General features: G+C 41.2%; 1 protein-coding gene across 3 annotated transcripts in view; it reads left to right on the top strand.

The window, feature by feature from the left end:
* The window catches only part of BCAS3 (BCAS3 microtubule associated cell migration factor), a 549518-nt gene that overhangs the window by 16655 nt on the left and 513163 nt on the right, over positions 1–19700 (top strand). For all 3 annotated transcript variants that reach the window (XM_060756800.2, XM_060756801.2, XM_060756803.2), the window contains exons 6-7: positions 5082–5163; positions 19612–19684. In XM_060756800.2, coding sequence (XP_060612783.1) covers positions 5082–5163; positions 19612–19684 — 155 coding nt within the window. The remainder of the gene's footprint in view (positions 1–5081; positions 5164–19611; positions 19685–19700) is intronic.

The following is a 19700-nucleotide window of genomic DNA, read 5'->3' on the forward strand; positions in this document are numbered from 1 at the left end:
GCAGTCATGCTGGCCACATGACCTTGAAGGTGTCTATGGACAACACCAGCTCTTTGGCTTATAAATGGAGATGAGCACCAACTCCCAGATTCGAACGCAACTGGACTTAATGTCAGGGGAAAACCTTTACCTACCATTACCTGCCTTCATTTTCAGGGTTTTTTTATGACTTTATCAAAGGGTTTTTTGAGAGCAAGAGTGCCTAGGATCACCCAATGGGTTTTCATTGTCAAGCAGGGTCATAGTCCAACATGCTATGCCATGTTGACTCTCTCACCCTTTCTAATCTACATTAAAAGAGTTAAGATGACAGACTAATATGTTAATTATTATTATTTATTTACTTACTGCATTTATATACCACTTTGTGGGGGGACTCAAAGAGGTGTACAAGAAGTATTGGCAAGATTCAATGCCAACATATACACGAAACCAAAGCATAATAACTAAAACAATAACATGTGTCTATACACATAATATACACATAACGGCGCTCCATGCAGTCATGCCGGCCACATGACCTTGGAGGTGTCTACGGACAACGCTGGCTCTTCAGCTTAGAAATGGAGATGAGCACCACACCCCAGAGTCAGACATGACTGGACTTAATGTCAGGGGACTACCTTTACCTATACACATAATAAAAGTGAAAATTGTGTATGTTTGTATGTAGCGGAGGTGTCCACTTACACAGACAGCCTCCAGCCTCCACAAAGAGCTATAACCCACCTTGCTGAAAAGCCACCAAAAGTCCTCCCTCCAAGGACATTTCTGGTTACAGCGGGCCCCATGAACATGTTTCCTAAAACCTGCCAATATCCTCCCCAAACACCATACTTCCCACCATCCAAGGAATGCTTTCATTCAGGGACAGTTTCATCCTATATGTTCTGTTTTCCCTCCAGAATGGACATCCCAAGGTTCCTTTCTCTCTCTCCATTGGTGTGAATTTGCATGACCTCGCCCATTGCCTTTCCCATAACCCTTTCCTATGGCACACAGCAAACAGGAATTGATCAGCAACTGAGCAAAAGGTTTGGGAGGGAATTGATCTTTATTTATAGAAGTTGTAGTTCACCTACATCGAGAGGGCACTGTGAACCCAAACACTGATGGATCTGGACCACGTTTGTCATGGATGATGGGATTTGCAGTACCTTCACTCACTTCCAGAGACCATGAAGCGAGAGCACTGAACCCAGCCAATGTCGGATCTGGGCCAAACTTGGCACACAGATGCAACATGGCCAACTGTGCATACAGACGTGGTTTGGGGAGGATTGACCCACGGTTTTGGGAATTGTAGTTCACCCACTTCCTTCTGCATTTTCTAATGGGAGCATACATACAAAACAAAACCAAAGACTGTTTTTTTCTAATAAATAATGTTACAGATTATGATATGACCTAACACTGCAAAACAAACAATGCCTTTTTCAAATAACTCGAGTACCACCAGGTCCCCAATCTACTATAAATATAAATTAAACCTTAAAATCATATTATATTCATTTGATGTAAGAATTTTAATTTGAATAAGGTCTTTGAAGTAGCTAAAGAAATGGGAATATAGGTTTTTGGCATTTCTATGGAACAGTGTTAGCTTGTGTCATGTTGCTATCCTGAATCTGTAACTCAAGACATCAAGAAGAAATTGGAGAGACAAACAATGGCAACACCTGAAGCTGTCAGGCTGTGTGCATGGCTTTATGTTGCTGAATTTATAAGTGCTTTATATCGGCTTGCTTACGTCTCAGATGTTGCAAACCGTGTATTTTGTGAACTTTCTTCCTTCCAAGATTGTTTTATGTCAGCAGATTGCTTTTTAAAAGTTTAACCTCACTGCATCTGTTTCAAAGTTCTCAGTAATTTGTCACACTGCTTTAGAATGTTTGCTTTCCTCCCCAAGAATTTGACATTGTGTATCACATCTCATTACTAAACAGTTCTGAAAATGTTTTGTGTGGAATCGTTTACAGGAAATCTAGGCATTATTTCTTAACTAAGCAATCATGTTCGCTTGTTGCAGCAAAACCAACAAAGTCCCGTGGCCCCATGAAGGCCAACAAATGTATTATACCACATTTTCTGTGGACTGCAGCCTGTTTTCTTTCTGTTAATGGTCCTGTATTTAGCGCGGTTTGAAAATTCACTTGGCAGGAATGGGAACCTCTGTTGACCATAACAGTCCCACACAGCTCTCCTTTGACCTGCGGTTTGGAGAAGCAAAGAAACAACTGAATTATCTTCAAAGCCATGACATTTCTTATGGCAAACACAAATAAGAGACGATCCAGGTCTGTCATAGGAACCAAAGAAGAACTTTTCTGGATCTACGAGGGTTGAATGAAAAGTAATGCCTCCACCTTCGTAACTCCTCAACAGATGACAGTCCTGGTATGCAGCAAGTACTGGCTTGTTCAGTAGACTCTCTTCTACAATTCCATTTTGGCGGGAAGCCTTAGCATTGAACGGTTGTGTTGTTAAAGTGTGAAGTATGGAACCCTGTGCAGATGTTCGGTCATTGCAAGTTAAGCAACGTGCAGTCATTGAATTCTTGACAGCAGAAGGTGTCACCTCAAAGGAGATTAATCCGAGAATGCAAGTTGTTTATGGTGAATCTGTTGATGTGAGTACTGTGCGTCGTTGGGTGAGTAAGTTTGAAGATGTTGAAGTGGGAACATCTGACTAGCGTGACAAACCAAGAGTTGTCCGTCCTGTGACAGCAACCATCAAGTTTCACAACAAAAAGTGGACAGATTGATTCAGGACGAGTGTTGTATCACTCAGAGAGAAATTTCAAGCATAATCAGCATTTCACAAGAACGTGTGGGTCACATTATTGCTCTGCTTGGCTATAGGAAGATCTGTGCATGATGGGTACCCAGGGTGCTGACGCCTGAAATGAAAGCGTTCAGACTTGAAACTTCTCACCACCGTACGACATCCTCCATACAGTCCAGATTTAGCACCGTCTGACTTCCATCTGTTCCTGATAATGAAAGAAGATCTGTGTGGACATCGTGATGCTTCTGATAAAGACATTGAGAGACGGTGGTTGCGGGAACAGAGTGTTGACTTCTTCCGTGACGGCTTCAGAAAACTTGTTCATTATTGGCAGAAATGTATCCAATTGTCTGGTGATTATGTGGAAAAGTGAATAGTGGTAGTTAAAGAGCACATTCTAAGGATTATTTCTGCGTTTGATTTATTAAAATATTCCCATCCAAACGCAAGTAACAAAGGTGGAGGCATTACTTTTCATTCAACCCTTGTAACCAAAGGTCCATATAATGCAGCATTTAGTCCAGGTATTGGCAAACTTTGGCTCTCTAGGTCAGTGGTTCCCAACCTTTTTTTGACCAAGGCCTACTTTGGAGCGGAAATAAAATAAAATAAATAAAAAGGAAGGAGGTTCGCAGACCAGATTTTTGTGTGCCAAGGCCCACAGTTTGGGAACCACTGCTCTAGGTGTTTTGGGCATCATCTCCCACTATTCCTAGCAGCCGCTAAGCTGGCTGGGATTTCTGGGAATTGGAAGTTGAAAACAGCTGGAGGGCTGAAGTTTGCTCATGCCTGATTTAGTCCCACTGTGATCCAGTCTGGTGCCTTTAAAGGTAAAGGTAAAAATTTCCCCTTGACATTAAGTCTAGTTGTGTCTGACTGTAGAGAGTAGTGCTCATCTCCATTTCTAAACTGAAAAACAGGCATTGTCCGTAGACACCTCCCAGGTCATGTGGCCATTACCTTCCCTAGTGAAATTAGGTTGGCTTCATTCCTCTCTTTTAGAAGTTTGATTTTGGGACCAGGCATTCAGACAGTAGGTTTGGCAGTATTTACAATGTTTGAATTCTGACAAGGACAGCCTTTGGACTGAGTTGTCCGTCGAAACCAGATCTGGATCCGGCTATTTGACAAATAATAATGTTTTAAAGTATTTTTATCAAATGTTTTATCTATTGCATTATTTATTAGTTTATTTATTTACGACATTTATATGCCGCCCTTCTCACCTCAAAGGGGACTCAGAGCGGCTTAAAAGATATGTATACATACAATATATTATATTATTAGCATAGTACAATATCAGTATTCTATATTACTATATTGTACTATACCATTATATTATAATATTATTAGTAATATTACATGTAATATAAAAATATAATTATAATATCATATTATTATTAGTATTATACTGTATTACATTATAATATTATAAATATTATATGTATATACAATATATTATTTATTTATTTATTTATTTGCTTTATTTCTATACCGCGTTTCTCAACCTATATTAGGTGACTCAATGCGGTTTACACAATATTAATTACCACAACAATAACAATTAAAACACAGCATACACAATAGCAAACACACAAACATTCATACAATGCCTCGATCACAAACAAGATCCAGTCTCATATCCTTATGCCGTTCCTATGTTCAGTTTACCGTCATTCTGTGTACAGTTGCGCTGATTAGCCAAACGCTTGCTCAAAAAGCCAGGTTTTGAGCTTCTTCCTAAATGCCAGCAGCGAAGGGGCCTGTCTGATGTCGTTTGGTAGGGCATTCCATAACCGAGGGGCCACCACCGAGAAGGCCCTGTCTCTCGTTCCCGCCAGCCGTGCCTGTGACGCATTACATTACAATATAATGTTGTTGAATGTATTTTGTATGTTGTCGGCATCAAATTACTGCCATTGTAAGCCACCCTGAGTCCCCCTTCGGGGGTTGAGAAGGATGGGGTAGAAATTTTGGAAATAAATAATTCTCATCAAAGTGTTACCTATTGATCTACTCACATTTGCATGTTTTCAAACAGCTAGGTTGGCAGAAGCTGTGGCTAGTAGTGGGAGCTCACCCCGCTCCTTGGATTTGAACCGCAGTGTCAATTTCTTGGGGGGGGAAGCAAACATTCCAAAGCAGTGTGACAAATTACTGAGAACTTTGAACAAGAGAAAAAAATGTTTTTCTTGGATAAGACATTTAAAGCATCCGCACATTTCCCTTTCCAGTTTGAAGTGAATGAAGACAGGGTTTTTGCTAAGGTTTATGTGTTTTGTTTTGTCACTCAGATAAGCGGGGAGGCTCAGGAACTCTACTCCATCCGACATGGCCCTGTTCGTGCTGCCCGAGTCCTGCCATCGCCACAGATCAGTAAGTACAGGTTCCTGTGAATTAATCAACCCTTTCAATTGTCTACTGACAATTTCTGATGCTCCCTACCCCCAGTTTTAGGACAATGAAGTATTGTAACTGCTTTCACATGCTCACACAATCTGAGTGTTGAACCAGTTGGAAAGAGCACAGCCATTTTTTGTTTAATGTGTATGACTCATTCAGGAGTAACAGAACGAGTAGATTATTTATTTATTTATTTATTTACATCACTTTTATCCCGCCCATATCAGCCCGAAGGCGACTCAAGGTGGCGTACTTCTGGAACGTACTTTGTCCTAATCTTTTTTATATTGGTTTTAAACCACTTCATTGGATGTGTTGCGATAGCAGATTCTCAAATTAGTTTAGTGTCTACACCTTATTTTATTTTTCTGGTTATTTCATATTTAATGTTTATTTTACTTAAAGATATTTGTCTTTATTATTCTAATGCCCTTCCACAAACACCGGTATCACCTTTCATCCATGTCCCAGCATTATTTCCAATTTTAACTGTACATTTGGCCTTCCCACTGTTTTTAATTGTGTGTTGTCTTATTGATAATGTTGTGTATTTTATTGTCTATGTGTTTTTAATTGCTTGTATTGTTGTGTTTGGGCTCAGCCTCATGTAAGCCACACCGAGTCCCTTGGGGAGATGATAGCGGGGTACAAATAAAGTGTTGTTGTTATTATCATCATCATCATTATTATTATTATTATTATTATTATTATTATGTAGCACAAAATCCTATGTGAAATCCTACTACGTATTTTTGACATTAATATTGAAATCTGAAATATGTACAGAAAGTATATATTTCTGGTGGACAAATCTAATTCAGAACAGAATTAAATTTGAAGCAGTGGTGAACCCGTGGATCTTTAGGCTTGTTCAAAACATTTATGAGGTATCATGAGCCATCTGAAATGTGTTTAAAACGCTCTTTGGAGCTTGGCCTTGACTAACTTTCTCTCAGAATTTTTGCCTCACTCTAATGCCAACATCTAGAGATGTTTACATAGGATAACTATGATCACCAACAAAACTTGGTAAATTTTGGAACAATACAATGGGACCCCCTTGACTGGCTTGTGCCAGAGTCTTTGCAATTCGATCTTTAAATTCTCATATCGTGTTAGGTTTTCCAGTTGCTTCTCGTCAAATCTGCTGTCACCTGGGATTGCAGCATCAACAATCCATACTTTGTTTTCTTCTATGATTGTGAGGTCTTATGTTCCAAAGCTCTGCCAGTCTAATTTGGAAGTCCCAGAGTAGTTTGGCATGTTCATTTTCCGTAACTTTTTCAGGCTTGTTTTCCCACCAGTTCTTTGTCACCAGCAGATGGTATTTGTGGCACAAGTTCCAGTAGATCATCTGAGCAACGGTGTTGTGCCTCTGCTTGTAGTCTGTCTTTCCCATCGTATTGTTCATTTTTATAAATGACTAGCCATCTCCTGCCACATGTTGCTGTGGCCCAGTCTGTGTATATGTGTTTTGTGTGTGTATATGTGTATATATGTGTGTTTGCATATATGTGTGTGTGTGTATCTGTGTGTGCGTGGTTTTAGGCATGCATTGTAATGTTTTTTTTAAAACAATTGGCTTTTTACTTCTCTTCTGCTGTGTTTTTAAGTGTTTTTATGAGTGACAGTCACTCACTGGCCTAATACATGTATTCTGCCCTAATTTGGTACCTATCCGAACGTATCTCTGCCTATGAACCCATCAGGACTCTAAGATCTTCTGGGGAGGCCCTGCTCTCGATCCCGCCTGCATCGCAAGCACGGCTGGCGGGGACGAGGGACAGGGCCTTCTCTGTGGTGGCCCCTCGGCTGTGGAACGCCCTTCCCATGGACATTAGATCAGCCCCTTCGCTAATCGTGTTTCGAAGGAAACTAAAAACCTGGCTGTTTGAACAGGCGTTCAGATAAATAGTGCAATTGAACGATGAATATAGGAACGGATTTATGGATGACGAATTGGATCACGATTTTAGTTACGAGATGCTAATGTGTTGTTATTGATGTGTCATTATTTGTATACTAGGCTGTTAATGGTTTTAAATATTGTATGTTGTACGATTGACTTTTTTGCTCTTGTTGTGAACCGCGTTGAGTCGCCTACGGGCTGAGAAACTGCGGTATACAAGCAAAGTAAATAAATAAATAAATAATTCGTCCAGTGGTTTTTGAGTTATGTTAATCCCACAAACGAACATTACATTTTTATTTATATAGATTTGATGCTCAACCATTCTGTTTGATAATCTGATCAGCTCTCATTAAAGTATTTATGACCAGTTCTATCCCTATTTACCCATGAGTAAATTCAGTAGGCTTACGTTTGAGCACGCATGTAAATGCTTGCTCTGCAAATTATTTTTCTAAATGGTTTCTCTTTTCATAGCTTGGTAAAAAGTTCAATCTTTGATTAAAAGCAACCAGATGCGTTATTGACCAGTATCTGGAATCGGATGAAAGTAAAGCTTGTAACAGGAGGCCTTGGATAGCCAATGCATGAACCAGTATTGGAAGAGGAATAAAAGAGGTTTTTGTAAAGCAGGAGCCGATAGCCATCAGTGGTGCTGAAACACCCTTTTACTGGGGAGCTATTTTTTTAAAAAGTAGGCTTGGACGTGGGGGCTGCCAGTGGACGGATTTGGCGTGTTCCTGGAAAGAGATCCTAGCCTGAGATAAGCAACTCATTCCCAGGTGTGAAAGGAAAAGCTCCGGCTTTTAACTCGGTGGCTGTTTCAACATCATGGCTTAATAGTTTGTCAGCTATGCTGCTAAAGCACCATAATCCTTTTGATGTCAGTTCTTAGGAACATAAAGCAACCTCTGTGTGTGGAACTTACTTTGTGCCTTGGCTTTGAGAAATATCCCTCACTTTATCTGACAGGGCAGGTTCTGTTACAGCGTGTGCTGCTGCTTTCTTGTGTTTTCTTGGACAGCCCTGCATAAGAGTGCTTACACTGGATCGGACCAGAGGCAGATATCGCCCAGCATTCTGTTCCTTTTGTTGTTGTGTTGATTTGTTCAGTCGCTTCCGACTCTTCGTGACCTCCTGGAACAGCCCACGCCAGAGCTCCCTGTCAGCCGTGGCCACCCCCAGCTCCTTCAAGGTCAAGCCAGTCACTTCAAAGATACCATCGGCCCCTCTTCCTTTTTCCTTCCATTTTCCCCAGCGTCATTCTCTTCTTCAAGCTTTTCTGACTTCTCATGATGTGGCCAAAGTACTTCATCTTTGCCTCTCATATCCTTCCCTCCAGTGAGGAGTCAGGCATTATTTCCTGGAGTATGGACTGGTTTATCTTCTCGCGGTCCAAGGCACTCTCAGAATTTTCCTCCAGCACCACAGCTCAAAAGCATCTATCTTCCTTGCTACATTTTATGGTAGCTGATTTCACAGCTTAGCTATGTGCTGTGTAAAGAGGGATGCCCTTTTGTCTCTCTTGAACCTCTCCTATTCAGTTTCAAGAGGGTTCTAGTATTATGGAGTGTCTTGGACAAGGAGAAGATCCAACCAGTCCATACTCCAAGAAATAAAGCCTGACTGCTCATTGGAGGGAAGAATAGTAGAGGCAAAGATGAAGTACTTTGGCCACATCATAAGAAGAAAGGAAAGCTTAGGGAAGACAATTATGCTGGGGAAAATTGAAGGAAAAAGGAAGAGGGGCCGACCAAGGGCAAGATGGATGGATGGTATCCTTGAAGTGACTAGCTTGACCTTGAAGGAGCTGGGGGTGGTGACGGCTGACAAGAGAGCTCTGGCGTGTACTGGTCCATGAAGTCACGAAGAGTTGGAAATGACTGAACAAATGAACAACAAAAAGTGTTATGGAGAGGAGAAAAACTTGGCCACCTACTTTCTGTATGCTTTGTATAATTTTATATTCTCTAACAAGTCTTCCTTTCCCTCTAAGCTAATAATAATAATGATAATGATAATTATTATTATTATTATTATCATTATTTTGATTGAGGGTAGTCAATAGTAGTAAACTGCTTAAAGTGCAAAAGACAAAGAGGGAATACCGTAATCCAGAGCAGAAGAGAAAATTGGCAAAAGGAGGCTCTCCATGGACAGTTCCTGGGAAGAATTGAGAGCCAAATTGACAAAGAAAAAACATGGCTTTGGCTCACAAGTGGAACTCTGAAAAAGGAGACAAAGGAGGGCCTGATCCTGGCAGCCCAAAAACAAGCCATTCGAACCAACACCATCAAAGCCGGAATTGAAAAGTCAGCAACAGATCCCAAGTGTAGACTCTGCAAGGAAGCAGATGAAACAATAGATCATATCTTCAGCTGCTGCAAGAGGATCGCGCAGACAGACTACAAGCAGAGGCATAACACTGTTGCTCAAATGATTCATTGGAACTTGTGCCACAAATGCCATGTGTCTGCGAGAAAGAACTGGTGGGATCACAAGCTGGAAAAAGTTACAGAGAATGAACACGTCAAACTCCTCTGGGACTTCCGAATTCAAACAGACAGAGTTTTGGAGCACAAGACTCCTGACCTCACATTTGTGTTAAAAAACAAAGTATGGATTGTGGATGTTGCAATCCCAGGTGACAGCAGGATTGTAGAGAAACAACAGGAAAAGATGACACGATACAAGGATTTAAAGATCGAACTGCAAAAACTCTGGTGCAAGCCAGTCAAGGTCGTCCCAGTGGTGATCTGCACACTGGGTGCAGTGCCTAAAGACCTTGGCCTGCACTTAAACACAATTGGCACTGACAAAATTACCATATGCCAGCTGCAGAAGGCCACCTTACTGGGATCTGCACGCATTATTCGCCGATACATCACACAGTCCTAGACACTTGGGAAGTGTCCGACGTGTGATCCAATTCAACAGCCAGCAGAATGATCTTGTTTACTCTGGACTCATCTTGCTGTGTTTCTAATAATAATAATAATAAACTTTATTTATAGTCTGTTCTATCTCCCAGAGGAGACAGAGCTGATTACAGAATACATATATGACAAACATTCAATGCTGTTATACAATTAACGAAGACAGTCAATACATACACAGAGGTATTGCTTGCCTTTTTCATTTCCGGCACCTGGAGACTAAATTCCAGAAGCCTCATGCATGTGCCTGAGATTGGTGTGTTTTGGAGGATTTAGAGAGTATTGTGTCTTGTATTATATTGACATGATAGTTTATAGAAAGTACTTCCTAGCAGAGGAGGCTTCCTTGTGATACTAATTGAAGAGCATTGTGCATCTATTCTGCTTTCCCCCCTTGCATTAATCTATCAATTCTTTCACTGATGGGGAATTTTAAAAAAAGGAAATGCTTTGTTTTTCAAACATGGTGGAAACAAGGAGGAGCGATAGTCTCACAGCTGCTCCTCAAGCTCAAAATAATGGTGTGAATTGAAACATCTCACATGGCCTTGGATTTTATTCCAAGTTGCACAGCATTTGTGTTGCTCTCATCTGCAACACTGCTTTTTCAAAGAATATATTTTAAAAGCAACCTCAAGGGCTGACTTAGCATGTTTCTCTGTGTTAAATAAAGTAATAATAATTATTTAGGTTGCTTTGTAAAAGAAGGCAGATGTTAAACTCCTTGTATGTGGTCAAGCAGCTTGGGTGGCTGTGTGGTTTTCCAGTCTCTTAATACAAAAGTAATTCTTTAGCAGATGTACTACACAAACTTAACATAGGAGGTGACCCAGCAGTTCCAGCTTTTAGGCAGCCAAAGATGGAGCTAGGTGGGTCTTGGCTTATTAAACAGTACTACTTAAGTGATATATTTCTGGTTCAAAGGTGGTACAGTGAATGCAGCCCTGCACAGACCTTGAAGACAAATTATAGTCTATAATTTTTGGGAGCTATACATTAAAATATGTTCAAAAGTTCTAATGAAATCAGGGCCTGGGTTCTTTTTTTTAACTGGACCGTTCCACCTGGACTTTGATCCTAACTTTATTGTCAAATATATAATCAAGCTTGCCACACAGTAACCGCTTTTAGATTTTATACATTTTACTTTACATCCTTTTCAACTTTGTCTTGGAGGCCTTTTCCCAATATTAAGAATTTATGGACTCTGGGAGTTTAGTAATTATTAGGCTTGTTTGAAAAAAAAAAAAGGTTCAAAACTCATTTTGGATTAAGGGGAGCTGGTGGTTCGATCCTAAAGTCAATTCCGATTTTCACAGAAAAAAAATGTTTAGAACTTTTTGAAACTTCCAAGACTGCCGAATCCTTTCGTTAATGGCTCGAAAGTATTATTTCCTGTTTCATTGGGTGGTCTTTACTTTGAAAGTAGTTGTTTCAATCCAGAAACGGGGAAAAGCAAGCAGAGGAAATTCCTTCCTTCTCTGGTTTAAAACTGGCTTCTCTGGCTTGAGCCGAGGCCAGGGACCAGAAGTGAGGAAAGGCAAGCGGAGGAATTTCTTTCCTTCTCTGGTTTAAAACTGGCTTCTCTGGCTTGAGCTGTTGCCAGGGACGAGAAACGGGGAAAAGCAAGCGGAGGAAATTCCTTCCTTCTCTGGTTAAAACTGGCTTCTCTGGCTTTAATACTGGCTTCTCTGGCTTGAGCCGAGGCCAGGGACCAGAAGCGGGGAAAAGCAAGCGGAGTAAATTCTTTCCTTGTCTGGTTTAAAACTGGCTTGAGCCAAGGCCAGGAAATTCCTTCCTTCTCTAGTTTAAAACTGACTTATCTGGCTTGAGCCAAGGCCAGGAACTAGAAGCGGGGAAAAGCTGAATCATCTCCAACTCACTTCATGAGTCGTAACAAAAATGGTGGAAAAAGCTTCGGAAGGGCAAAGGGACTTCCAATTTTCTTAAAAGCTTCAAAATTGCTTCGAAAAGGTATTTTTTCCACATTTATTCCAAATTACGATGATTCTGATGGTATTTAACCATGCCTAGTAATTAACTTCTTATAAAATTTAACTCACTTCTTAGAAAAAGCAAGTGGGGCACTTTTCTCACTGCCTTCCTTAGAATCGTAGTATTAGAGTTGCCCCATGACAGCTGTACAAGGCATTCTGCTAATTGAGCCAAAGGACCTTTCCAACAGCGTGAGGTCTGGTAGAAGACCTCAGTGATGAGTTGGTCCTCTATGGCACCCAAGGGCACTAGGTTAGTTTAGTGGTTCCTTACCATTTTTGAACAGGGACCACTCTCCAACATTAGTCCCAAAAGGGTTACGAATCACATTTTTGGTCAACTTTAGATTCGGTTTGGTTATTTGCGGTGCTGATTCAGAAAATAGCATTGGAAAGACCACATCAGCTCTAGTTTGTGATATTCTAACCACGAAACAGTGAGTCTGCAGGCTTCGTGGCTGCCGGGGCGAGGTGAGGAAGCCGGCCCTGGTTGATCCAGGGGCAGAGCCTGCCACTGGTTAGATCGGCCAGGGCTCGCTTCCCCATCTCGCCCCAGCAGCCATGGAGCCATGGAAGCCCAGGGCAGCGCTGCAGAGGCTGCTGGGGCGAGGTGGGGAAGCCGGCCCTGGTCGATCCAAGGGCAGGGCCTGCCACCGGTTGGCCAGCTGGCCAAGTGGTGAGAGGCTTCTCGCCGTGCAGGGGGGTTCTGGGAAGAAGAAGCCCCCTGCAAGCAACATGGCCGGTGGGAGGTCGTCCACCGTCGCAATGGTCCTTGCCCGGTAGGTCAGGCAAGGCATTTCTTTTATAATCCCTACATCATGTTTTTTCCCTTATTGCGGGTGGTCCTGGAACGTAACCCTCGCAATAAGGGAACACTGTATTGTAATTCGCTCTGAGTCCCTCCAGGTGTATAACGCAGAATATAAATAAAGTATTATTATATTATTAGGTTAATTTAGATGGTCAAAGTGTACAAATTATAGAACTCCCTTAACAGACCATCAAAGCCACTAGTTTAAAAAATCCCATCTGATTTTTGAAATATCTGTAGTCCTGGCTACTTTCAATGTTCAGGTGCAATGGAAATGAATTCTCTGTACTAGTGAGTTGTGTGTTTTTTGCTAACGAAAGATGCTGAGGGAACAAGCATTAACCATGTTGCTTCAGAGTGCTGATGCAGTGCCACACAACTGTTGTTGAATGCTGCCCTATCTTAGAAGAACAGTAGCGTGCCCCTACTTGTAGAATGCTTGCGGAGTGAAAGGTTCTAAGGTCACTGGGTTGTTGTAGGTTTTTTCGGGCTATATGGCCATGTTCTAGAGGCATTCTCTCCTGACGTTTCGCCTGCATCTGTGGCAAGCATCCTCAGAGGTAGTAAGGTCTGTTGGAACTAGGAAAATTGGGTTTATATATCTGTGGAATGACCAGGGTGGGACAAAGGACTCTTGTCTGCTGGAGCTAGGTGTGACTGTTTCAATGGACCACTTTGATTAGCATTTGATGGCCTGGCAGTTTTTTGGTGTGGCTTGTTAGTGCCAGGGGAAATCTTTTGTTGAGAGGTGATTAGCTGTCCCTGATTGTTTCCTCTCTGTTGTTTTGCTGTTGTAATTTTAGAATTTTTTAATACTGGTAGCCAGATTTTGTTCATTTTCATGGTTTCCTCCTTTATGTTGAAATTGTCCACATCCTTACGGATTTCAATTGCTTCTCTTGACATGGTGGTTGTTCGAGTGGTCCAGCATTTCTGTGTTCTCAAGTAATATGCTGTGTCCAGGTTGGTTCATCAGGTGCTCTGCTATGGTTGACTTCTCAGTGCCTTTCATGTTCCTTGATTCGTGTTTGGGCAATGCTGCATTTGGTGGTCCCTATGTAGACTTGTCCACAGCTGCATGGTATACGGTAGACTCCCACAGAAGTGAGAGGATCCCTCTTGTCCTTTGCTGAATGTAGCTGTTGGATTTTTTTGGTGGGTCTGTAGATAGTTTGTACGTTGTGTTTCCTCATCAGCTTCCCTATGTGGTCAGTGGTTCCCTTGATGTATGGCAGGAACACTTTTCCTCTGGGTGGATCTTTGTCTTTACTCTCGTGGCTTGTTCTCGGTCTTGCAAAAAACACACAACTCTAAGGTCAGTTTGATTTTAATGGAGAGATAATTTAATACAGTATTCTCCATCTACAAGTCCCAAGCAGTAGAAGTCCACAACACCCCCAGTTCTCCTCTCACGTTACTGGATGGATACACCAGGCCAGCAGTAAGCCAACTGTGTGAAAATGTCGTAAACCATTCTTGGCGAGGCCTTAATATGTGTTTCCCCCCCTCTATTGCTAATTGAGAATGGCTCGGTCTGACAAAGCTTGTGAAATTCCTGCTGCTTAATGGAAACTTTCATTATGTTTTGTGTTCATTTCAGATAGGCTGAATGATGACAGACCTCTCTCTCTCTTTTTTTTAATGATTCCACTAAACGGAATTGCGGAGGAGGTGGCGCCTCATTGGCAGGGGAGACAGTTTTCATTACTTTAATTGTGTGGTTTATCGGGATTTTCAGCTTTTTGGTGGGGGGTGGGCCGGGGTAGAGAGTTAAATGCAATAGTGTTATGACAGAATTAAAAGGATTTGGCATAAAAGGGAGTTTAAGAGGGAAAAAAGGCCTCCACAACAGGATTTCCATACCTTTTGATTTGATGGATTTGGCGGGAGCTGCGAGCTTAGGGGGAAATTCCGCACAAATTGCCATTTGGCATTTTGTGAAACACGCTGTACAGGGCAGGTGTGTCGCAGCAGCGAGTTGCACATATGAAACAAACACGATTTTTTAGATATTAAAAATAAAACCTGTAATCCACTCTAACGTGAAAGGATTAAATCCTCTTCCCTCTCTCATCCATGTCACTAGTGGGGTGGGGCAGGGAGCCTTCTCCTGTTAAGTATTTGCAGGAAGCATTGTGTATAGCAGAGGTATTTGCTTTTGTCGACAGAGCCACTCATAGCAAGTGTCTCTTCTCCTAATGAAAAAAATGTTACGCTTAAGCGGAATTTAGTCTGGTCCAGTGCAAAAGACACAATAACTTTGCACAAAGGTAAGAGGAAAAAGGACAGAAAAGCTTTACTCTTGTCTGCAGAGTCAAAACACAAACTTGCAGTGTTGCATACAAAATAAACAGTGCAACAAACTTACATAGTCCTTGAAAGAATTACAGAGTGCAAAGAGCATGGCTTCTTCGTCCTCCTTCAAATTAGCAACGCAAATGGTTGAAGCAAAGTGCTGTGAGCATAAGCTCCTCAGGGAAAAAGCTAAACTGTATTCTAAAACACATACAGTTATACTCCACCGGGTGTGGCTCAAATTTACTAGCTGACCTAGATTAGCAGCTGCACATAATGATTAACAGTAAAAGGTTTTCTTTAACACACATACTTGGTGTTGATACTTTTACAACTTACTGTAACAAAAAAGTATACAGTTGTGGACATCTTTTGTTGAAGGCCGTTGTGTAATTTTGTTTTCAGTGTGAGCGTGTAGACTTGAGTGCCATTGGTTTCTGTCCTAAAATGATGACTTAATGCTTCATTTGTTGTTGTTGTGTGCCTTCAAACCATGTCCGACTTTGACCAACCCCAAGGCTACTCTGTAACAGGATTTTTGTGAAAAAAATTGTTCAAAGAGAGATTAGATTTTTCCTTTAGTGGAGACTTGTCCAAGGTCAGCCAATGAGTTTCCATGACTGAGTGGGAATTTGAAACGTGGTTTCCAGAGTTATAGGCCAATGTTCAAACCACTACATCATACTGGTTCTCTAGCTACTTTGTCTTCTCCTTTTTAAAAAAAAATTACTTGCTTCTTCTCAAGGCAGGATACCAATCAGTTGAAGTATATACAGTATATATACAATAAATAACCCCCCCCCTTCACGGTGGCACAGCAGGTTAAACTGCTGAGCTGTTGAACTTGCTGACCGAAAGGTCGACAGTTCAAATCTGGGGAGCAGGGTGAACTCTCACTGTTAGCCTCAGCTTTTGTCAACCTAGCAGTGCTTGCCTATGAATGGCAAGCACAAAGTAGCTGCACGCAATAACATCCTGCGGAAACTTACTGGCAGCGCATGGGGAGCAGACCCAAAATTAATAAAAACATCAGCCCTGGCCTTGTCTTACTCAACTGCTCTGTTTGGCACAAGTCTGCCCACATGAAGCAGGTGAACATAGCATTGAACAAAACATGCGGAATAATCACAGGATGTCTTGAACCTACACCTGATAAACTCTACAAGCTAGCTGGCATTGTCCCCCCCCCCCCCCCCGATGGGAAGCTACTGCTAACTGTGAGAGATGTGAAGGTTGAACATCATGAAAGCCACTCACTGCATGGCTATCAGCTTCCTCCCAGTACACACAAATCAAGGAAAACTTCATGAGAACCACCATTTCTTTTAATGTTCCCCCAGCAACAGCAAGACTATCCCTCTGGGAAGCTAAACTAGGAAATCCCAACGAGATGGCCCCCCACAAGAAAGGGTCTTCCTCCAGGGGAAACCAAGAATGGGCAACTTGGAAGTCCCTGAATAGACTCAGAAGTGGATTGGGCAGATCAAAAGACAACCTGGCAAAATGGAACTACCTAAAGGAATCCTCCACCTTATGCGACCACAGCTATATGCTTGTCCACAATGCCCTGCCTCATGCACAGAGGAAGAATTGTTTAAAGCTACAGACAATACGGTCGCTGTTGCCCAGTTTTGATCGAAAATTATTTAGCCATTGGTGCACCTATTTTTATCAGCTTTATACTTATGTATGCAATGCTTTTAACACAAAAATAAAAATTAAATTAGACATAACAACCACACATACATACATCTCAAAAGCCCTGTCAAAATTGAGGAAAATAAGCCAGAACAATATACCTGAAAGGTGCCAGATTGGGGAAATGGATGTTTACCTGTCTGAACGTATTCTCCCCTATGAACCATCAAGAACGCTAAGATCTTCCGGAGAGGCTCTGCTTGTGGTCCCACCACCTTTGCAAGCGCGTTTGGTGGGAACGAGAGACAGGGCCTTCTCTATGGTGGCTCCTCGGCTATGGAACTCTTTCCCGAGTGAGATTAGATCTGCCCCCTCCCTTTTGTCCTTCAGGAGGCTAGTGAAATCCTGGTTATGGAATGAAGCATTCCCAGAATAATGGCTGGGACTGGTTACAGACCAAAGTGAGTGACCACTTATGCGGACTGAGTTGAACATGATTTTACCTTGGCAATTTGGTATATATATGTGTTTTATCTATACGTATTTTAATCTTGTATTGTTGTATGATATTTTAACTTGTATTAGTAGCATTGAATCCTTCCTGTAAGCCGGTCTGAGTCCCTCTGCGGAGGTGAGAAAATCGGGATAGAAAAGTTGTAAATAAATAAATATTATAATATCATACATGCTTAAGTTATAACGTTTTAAACTGTGACACTTAAACATTGAAATGTTATAGAAATTGTTTAAATTATTAATGTTTAAATAATAAGGCTTTCAGTTAATAAAATCTAACCAAAAGTGTAATCAACTACTGTAAAGTGCATTTGTGAAGCTTTGAAAAGGTGAAGAAACCACGTTCTGTTGAGTCACTAGTAAAAAAAACCCTTATATTTAATTGCCAATTACAACTACAGTAGACCCCTTAAACCCACTAAATTTACATAAATGCTGTTTGATTTGCAAACCGATTCAATGGGTTTATCCTGGTCGAGACTACCAATTACATTTAGGCTTTAAATTTTCTGAAAAGACAAGTGAAACAATCCCCACTCTTTGAAAATGTAAAGCAATGGGTATTATTAACAATTGTGTTTACTTTCCCTTAGAATCCAGGTTATTTGTCCAACCGAAAGTACTGCCCAAAATCCATTCCCCCTCAAAGCTTGATTTACAATTTAACTACAGACTTCTAAAAGGCATTAATCTGAAATAATCTGACGAGAAAAAAAACCATTAACATACAAGAGACAGATTTTTCATTCAACAGTCCTCGAGAAGATTAAAGAGCCCGGGAACAATTTGTGCACTTAAAAGGTTTGCCAATCATCTACGGAGCCGCCTCCTCCTCTCAAATCATGGCTTGGTTTGTTCGACATCAACTGACTCAGTGTCAGCTTCATCATCAATGCTTTTGGCACAATAGGAAGTGACCTGTTGTCACATTGGCACTATAGGAAGTGACCTGTTGATAAACATCTGAAGCCCTTAAAAACACTTGGGTGACCAATTGTCACTCACTGCAAGCCAGGTCAAATTTTATCTAAAATCCAAGCACAAAAGACTTGAATACAGGCATGCCTCACTTCAAGGTAATTCGCTTTAGAGTCCTTTATTTGTACAGTGCTTTTTCTGTTTATTATTCATTTATTTACCTAATTTATATCCCGTCCTCCTCACCCTGAAGGAGACTCAGGGAGGCTCACAACAAAGGCACAATGCAATGCCTTAAATACATATAAATAAAAATGTAATGTTCTTTTGTGGGATTAACATAACTCAAAAACCACTGGATGAATTGACACCAAATTTGGACACAAGACACCTATCAGGCCAATGAGTGACCATCACCCCTAAAATACACACAAAAAACACAGCAGAATGGACTTAAAACCCCCCAAAATAAACTATGTATACACATACACTCATACACATATGCACATGCACACATACATACAGACACACACACATATATATACACAAGCACAGACAAGTATACACATACATATACACATGCACACATACATATTTACACACATACATACACACATATATACACAAGGGCGCACATATACACAATATATATATACACATAGAAATACACAAATATATACATACATATGCACACACATACACCCATCTATCTATATCTATATCTATAACTATATATGCAAACACACATATATACACATATACATATATACACATATACACAAATATATACACACACATAAACATATATATATATACACACACACACACACACACAAAACATATACACAGACTGGGCCACAGCAACGCGTGGCAGGGGAAGGCTAGTACATATAAATCAAAATGTAATGTTAGTTTGTGGCATTAACGTAAGTCAAAAACCACTGGATGAATTGACACCAAATTTGGACACAAGACACCTACTAACCCAAGGAGTGACCATTTGATTGGTCTGTATGGGAATGCGCCTTAGGCCCTCTCCCCGCGGATACGGCGGGCCAGCTGGATGTCCTTGGGCATGATGGTGATGCGCTTGGCGTGCATGGCGCAGAGGTTGGTGTCCTCGAAGAGCTCCCCAGATTCGAACCTATGACTTCTCAGTAAGTTCAGCAGCTCAGCGGTTTAACCCACTGCGTCACTGGGGGCTCCATTTTTGTAAGCTACTTGAACTTTCAACAGAGATGCAACTCAGACCTATTTGTGGAGCTGTTCATTTATAGAAATACTTACCGTATATGTCTAATGGTGGGGTAGATATTGGTGATTTCCATTCTGTATCTTTAAATTCAAAGATTATAGTGTATTTTAAAAATAATTCATTATTAACTCGGTGTGTCTTTGCAACAGGTCCTCAGAAGTGCGATAACTTTGCTGAGAAGAGACCTCTCCTTGCTGTGTGCAAAAGCATTGGATCTTCTGGGTAAGAGGACCTACCG

The sequence above is a fragment of the Anolis sagrei genome, chromosome 11 (assembly GCF_037176765.1).
Source record: "Anolis sagrei isolate rAnoSag1 chromosome 11, rAnoSag1.mat, whole genome shotgun sequence".
NCBI classification, from domain to species: Eukaryota; Metazoa; Chordata; class Lepidosauria; order Squamata; family Dactyloidae; genus Anolis; species Anolis sagrei.